The sequence below is a fragment of the Priapulus caudatus genome, unplaced genomic scaffold (assembly GCF_000485595.1).
Source record: "Priapulus caudatus unplaced genomic scaffold, Priapulus_caudatus-5.0.1 Scaffold305, whole genome shotgun sequence".
NCBI classification, from domain to species: domain Eukaryota; kingdom Metazoa; phylum Priapulida; class Priapulimorpha; order Priapulimorphida; family Priapulidae; genus Priapulus; species Priapulus caudatus.
In genome coordinates this window covers 170,356-177,569 of record NW_014577366.1, presented here as the reverse complement: position 1 = coordinate 177,569, position 7,214 = coordinate 170,356, and the positions used below count along the sequence as shown (strand labels likewise).

The 7,214-nt window shown below is 43.1% G+C and overlaps 1 protein-coding gene across 1 annotated transcript in view; it reads right to left on the bottom strand.

The window, feature by feature from the left end:
- Nucleotides 1-5,350: 5,350 nt before the first annotated feature.
- The window catches only part of LOC106808802 (actin-related protein 10-like), a gene marked incomplete at its 5' end in the record, with an annotated part of 15,691 nt that continues 13,827 nt past the window's right edge, over nucleotides 5,351-7,214 (bottom strand). Inside the window, 2 exons of the mRNA XM_014811656.1 lie at nucleotides 5,351-6,242; nucleotides 6,917-7,118. Coding sequence (XP_014667142.1) covers nucleotides 6,100-6,242; nucleotides 6,917-7,118 — 345 coding nt within the window. The remainder of the gene's footprint in view (nucleotides 6,243-6,916; nucleotides 7,119-7,214) is intronic.

Genomic DNA, 7,214 nt, shown 5'->3' with positions numbered 1-7,214 from the left:
AGTTGTATGGTTTCGTACGATCAGCGCTATAAACACAGATAACAGACGCTGGTACAGCAGCGTGCCATTCCACTAACGTTAATGACGGCGAGTTATGTGATGACGAGTTACATATGCGACTGTTCATCTTGCATACGCTCAATGCAAATTTTACGGCAGGAAAACATGTATCAGACGCACATCGTAGATGCTCTCGCACATTTATTCGAATTTCCAAATGCGAACCTTCGCCAGAGTAATTCCTCTGTAAGCCACAGATTATAGCACGATTGCTAGCTATGGTCATAAAAAAAGACACAGCCAGAGCTGGCTTCTCTAGATGGCCACTGAGCGTGACTGTGAAATCAAATGCAAACTCTACTGCCATTTTATAACCTTGCAGAGCATCATCATTACTTTCCCTTCATTGGAATTCAGCTCAACCCAGTCCCTGAAATCTCACAGCACAGGGCTGCCGTTACCTAAACCTTCAGTGCCTACAACCCTCGTTTTAGAATGGTTTACACGATATGTAAAAAAGCAACATTTTCTGTTCTTTAGATTGTCCGATTCAAATTCTACTGACAAGCGACTTACATTCGAGCATCAAATTGATCATAACACGATTTTAATATACACGTTAATGGTTAAAATCATAATTACGTTCTCATAATGAATGTTAAATATATCAAAGATTCAGCAGATACGTGTCAGTCTGAATTTTTATAGCTATGATTTATGGAAGTCATGTGCCTTTAAAAAAGGACATTTAAACTGATAGTGCCAGTGAAGTTTCCTGGCGGTTACATATAATATTTCCTATTTGGAAGTTTCAGGTAATGACTTAGTACATTTGTGAAACACACAGAAATACCGATTGGGGCCATGGCAACATCCTAGTTTTTCATAGTTTCTTCGTTACAGTATCTACAGAAGAACCGGAAGCTTGTAGTTCCAGTTTTACAACTGAAAGATTCATGATTTGAAAAACCATAATGAATCACAGTTGCGCTAAACGAAACTAAACTGAAATGTTTTTATCGCCACACTACCGCTAATTCACACAGACATATTGACTATCACATACGCATAATACAGCTACACAGACAAGATACATCTATTTTCCAATTTGCCTTACATTTCCTCAGCACTTCCTAGATTGTATTTTACATATCATGCATTTCCTCTTTTAGAACACTACATGTACATTTACCACCCTGACAACTGACTATAGTTTCAACAGTGACAAGTGAACTTGTGTGCTGCCAATTGCATTGATACCATTAGTTCTACTAAAACATGAACCCATTTATACAATTGTATATTGTGTAGATACATTGTACACACATTGTATGCATGTGTATCTTTACAAATACATTGTACAGATAACATGCTCACGCTAACCGATTATACGAACACAGGTAAACTATCCAAATCGCTGTCACCGTTACTCGAGACTGGTGGCTGGATCTCAAACATTTTCATAGTATCAATTCATACACGATATCACCGATGCACCTAGTCATTTACCAATTCTGTTTCAAACACCCCCTGATTCTGAACTCTTTCGCGTTATATGTTGTACGTGAGTGTGTGTGTGTGTTCCGCGCATAGAAACACCTGATCATGCTGAATTGCACTAAAACACAAGTACTCGTAGTCGACTGTTAGGTAACAGCTTACGTTTTTTTAAACTCCCACCTGTGTATAATGCACGAAATGAATATTGTGTGACAAACGTCACTTCACGCCGCGATCCCGCCAGTGACAAGCTGGTCAGGCAGACGAGTCACGGGCATAGCGTTAGTAACCAGCGGTTAGTGCACGTTATTTTACAAAAACAACGATGGCAGGACAAACAACGCGTGAAAATGGCCAAAAAAAGAAGTGTACGTACGTGTGACTAGTCTTTTCCTCGGCTGAGGGTTTTCCTGTTTCCTCCGTGACATTTCATCGGCTTTTGGTGGGAACCGAAGCCCGTCAGTTCCACATTTAGCTCACATTGGACAAAGAGCATCAACAAAGATGGCGGTGTCTCGGTGCAGGATGGGAAGGTTGTCCACACACAACCTCCGGCACATTCGTTCACGGTCTGGTTTACTTATTCATTTCAAACCCCGGTACCCGTCCACTCTCTACTCGTTGCGTTAGATCAGAAAGTGTACGATTAGACTGAAAACCAAGGAAACGTACTGAAATTTAGCGTAACGTTGAGCGAAAGAACACCTGACTACGATTAGGCTACGATCGCTTATGTAACATTTTCGGCGGAGCCTTCAGTTGAAGTTATAATCACACGCAGAATAACGTTAGGGCGTGCGACGAATTTTACCAAGTAGCTATTACGGAAAACATTAAACCGTTGTTCTCCAGAGTTGTCGATGTCCGTTCAAAAAGCTGACGTCTACTGACTGGGTACTCATCGGCCGGTGACTGTCGTAATTATTTATTTCAGCGCCAACGAACCCGGTTCAGCCAATAGATTCCGAGCTGTCTCGTGGTCGGACGCGATCTGAGCATGCTCCGTACCTGGTTCGATACCTCCCGCTCATTTTTAACAGGCGGAGCATGTGTAGTTAGCAATCCAGCGGTTCGAGTCCGTAACTATAAATAACCATACGAAATAAGCATCGCCACAAAGCGCACATGTACACTCAGTTAATGCTGATTCTTCTATGAATATGAATGTGCTCACGCAGTTCTCTCATCGGTGGCTACAACTAGCAGTGGTCACTTCGCTTTCTGCAAATCAGCATCAGCGCGGTGGTCACACGCAGCTGTAAATATCTAGGACGCTGTCCCCAGATGAACTATGAGCTCGCACTGACCACTCGATCGATAAACACCGGCAGTTGCAGCTGTTAAATGACCGCAGGCTAATTCTGACCGCAGGCTGACCAACCGCGGTACGAGTAAATAGGACAGGCGACCCAGTAATTGCGCTATTCACGTCGTTGACCGTGTATACGTTTGTGTGTGTGCGCGTGTTTGCGCTAGCGGCCATGTTCGGTAAACACAGGGCGTCCTCAGATGACCGTTGGTCAGATGGTTCCGGCATGTGGTTACTGTAGCGTAGCGAGAGAGGGCCGTGGCCGAGCTGACCGCCGTCATTAGCGTAACTGCTGCGGGGGTAACGCTAACGGACAACAAAGGTGGTCGCGGATTAAGGTGATTGTCCGCTAACGAGCTACGCCGGAGAGCAACGGCAATAAGGAAGTTAACAATGGGCGTGTTTGTCCGAGGGACGGTCGGAGTATTGTCAGCCGTTTGACCGAGTGTTCGCCGCGAGCGCGCTGCTATTGAGATAACATCTTTCTAATTAGTCGCGCAATGGTCAATCTTTAATTTAATTAGGACTATGCTTTGCGGTGATTCAAACGGATGCTGATGGATACGGGCATTCGTCGCGCCTAGTAACCGATTACATTGGTGCGTATTGTTTTATCTCAATGTTTCCAATGTGAATTATCAATGAACTTAATTAAAGTAATTTTAATAGTATTTATCTATTATTATTATTAATGTCTTAGTTTCAATCGGTAATTGCAATGTACTTGCTATTTTTAATTATTAATCTATTTCAACTGATTTATCGCGCGTGTTTTCCGTAGTTTTAATATTTTTAAACACGTCGTATCTCGGTATAACGTTGAGAAAACTTTTTACGGCATAATATTCGTGATTATAATTAATAATCACAAATTTCGTGAACGACATAAATATCCTATTATTTGCACGTCTAATGGCCCGCGTGGTGGCAGCACCTGACGGTATAGCAAACGCGCGTGGCGAGTGCTAATAATCGTACCCTAGCGACTATGTACAACGCACCTTGGTATACACCTTGGTAACGGGAGCAGTGAAACCTTACGCATAACGGTAAAGGAAAGAATCCGTGACCGTGTCGAACGGGAAGAGGAATGTCTCTACAAACATTACTAAGAAATGACAGCAGCGCGTAGTGAAAAGGATGGGAAGTTGCCAGTCGACTCAAGGGAATACTATCTCAGTGAAAGTGCATCCAGTCGAGAAAAATGAGCCCAACCGCCAAACAGATGGCGGAAAACAGGCGAAGAAAAAAGAACACGTTGCAATCTCGCCAAAATCGCATAAGAAGGAATCGCCAAATATAGTGAATAGAAACGTTGTGACGGTTCATCATGGTGCTTACGACGAATGGGTATGGGAAGGGCCAGCTCCCGATACCCCAGACACAGAAGAAGAGAATCACCAAGATCGTCCAGGCTTCACAAACAGTTTACACGGTCGCTCTGTAAAAAAACACGAGCTAATATCAGACGATGAAGAAACCACGGAGGCAGTCAATGAAATTCTATGGGATTGCAAAGATATAGTGAACCGGTCACCAAACAAAGTTATTCTTGCTCCAATAACACGTGGTACCGAAGACTTGAATAACGAGAAAAAGGCAAAGAAGAAGAAGAAAAAGAAGAAGAAAATGTCAAAGAATGATGTGACTAAAAGCAACACTAATAATAGTGATGTCTTGCAAACAGACGAACATCATCAGACACAGAATAAAAATACTCACTGCAATGACGTAAATAAGAACTCTGCTGTTACAGTCACAGAAGAGGACGAGAAGCTCATTATAGAGGAATTGGAATACTTGGGATTATGAAAATTTCAGCTCAACCAAATTTTAAATCTACACTGTAGGCCTACTCTGTAGGACTATTTCTCGATTTATTAGACATGTAAAAACAATAGTGCCCTTTATATTTGGTTCAGCTCGGACATTCATTATAGACATTCCTATATTAGGTGTACATTTCTATGTGGAACATGATCCACTATATACAGTGGAGACGAATGTGATTCAATCACCAGGCAATTTACGGGTGAACCGTATAATTAACATATACCATTAAAATTATACCTGGAGTTTGAGCAGCTCTATATTGTCCATAATTGCAGTGGCTGCACTAATGGACATTACTCTCTGCATAAAGTTACAGTAAATGGATAGACGTACAGCTACGCTTGGCTGGATAAAGGATGTAGTTATGCCTTTGGTTGATTTAACCAATTTCACGTATTCTCTGCTCAGTTGAAGAATCATGTATGCCACAAGTTCTAGTTATTAAAGCAGTTATATATTAATGTACACATTCTCATATTTATATTTTTATTTTGCAACTCTGCATGTATGTTATCAATTACCTGCCTCTTGTGGATCATTTCTTGTGCCATGAGTGAATGAGCCATAAATAAGGAGTTGCTGCACCTAGCTACTAAGAGACAGGTACAGATACCATTCAGTATAGATACGAACTCTGGTGGTCACAGCTTAGACATGACATATCTTGTCTCTTAAAAACTGAGCAGAATTATAAGCAAATAAACAAAATTAGGTATTACAACCCAGAGGCCCTGGTGCATAAAATAAGCTTATATTTCTTACAATACCAATATATACAGTAGCTAGATAAATATCATGCTTTTTCTTGCAATTCAAACAGCTATATAGCCAAGGACTACACATTACATTCTCATATTAAATGCAGAAATAATGAAAACGAAAACTTTCACATGAAAAACGCATGGCGGGCATCCATACCCCAACAACGCCATTGAAGGTTTACAGCTTCCACTTCTTCATTCGGACCGGATAACATGAAAATTTCACAACCTACGCGATGTTAAATGCCAGATCAATTTCTTAATTCATGCACGACGTCACGGTTCGCCAGAGATAGCAGAAATATTTATAGAGAACCTCCTACGTACACAGGGCTCACCAGTAGTAGCACGAATACACACCGAAGCTCTTACGAGGGCAGCCTCCACCAGTAGAGGCAGAAATACGCGGAGGAGCAATGCAACACTACACACTCCCCGACTAGAGTAATTCACAGCCACACGGCCAGCTTCTCAAATTACATCCAACCCGACATTGGCGGTGCGCCACGGTCATTTCTCCAGTAGGATTGTGACCGATCGCCTCTGACCGGTACAGATCTTCGTCGCCAATTTTTTTTGCACGATTCTCGCGTATGCATAAGCAACATGCGGTACTGCAGCTGGACAAATGAAGCACCAGCAGTACAGCATGCGCAGGGCCAAAGCGGTAGAGGCAGTCAAGTTTTCGTATTAATGTCACTGTATGGTCGGTCGATCGTCATCCTTGGTGGATACTCTCTCGGCAATGCTGGACCAATCCGGTATCACCCCGCTTTCCAGATAAGACTCTTTGGACACGGAGCGACTGGCTAGCACCTCCGATGCGCCGAATATGGCACCTGAGAACACGTATTGTGATTTTTAGCAGCACCTCACAACTATATTGCATGCCACAGACGTTCTTAGCATATGCAGGATACCTGCACATGTGAATCAGGTGGTTTCAGCCAATAGTGTTTGGAAGCACAAACAGTTTGAAATTGACGGTTGTTTTTAAGATCAATTATAACAGTTAAAATAAAGTAGTAATAAGTTAGCTCCATCGAGATCCTTTGAATATATCAAGTGAGCGTGGAAGTGAGAGTAGTTTGCACTGTAGTAGTACTGTATTGTATAATGTTATATGTATCATTAACCTAACAAGCAGTGCTAACCAAACAACCATTCTAATCTTCCATTTCTATGTACTAAAATAAACATCCGTTCTACATTCTAACATTAAAAAAGTAAAAACAATAGAACGCAGCACGAACAAAACAAAGCCCAAAACAGAACGATACATTCTAGTCTTGGAAATAAGTCTGAAAAAACCCTGCCAGCCCCCGACTTCGAAAACTTCAAATTGCTACAAATATAACCTACAGTAAAATCCACGTAAAACACCCAGCCTTGCACAAAAGTTACGACGCACGGACTGGAGATACTGGGGTCCCCATCTCCAACGCCGCACGCTCTCGCGCAAACTAGTACGGTTACCGCGTTGACAATGACGCGGCGAGCGCGCGACACTCACCTCCCAGCCACGATGTGTAGTTGGGTTTCGCCGGCGCAGCGTGGAACGCGAAGCGTCGGACGGCGAGCGAGCGTGCGTATTTGGGCGTCTGCACGAGGCGCAGCAGCTCCCCCTGGAGGCGGTGCGTGAAGCCGGGGAGCGTCGCGGTGCCCCCCGTCACGACGATGTTTTCCGATAACACCTTCCTCATGTCGATCGGGCACTGCAAGCAACACGAGAACGGTGACCGACCAGACTAGTGCAACTAGATGAGTGAGGCAACCAGAGAGGGAGTGGAAGGGAGGGAGGGAGGGAGAGA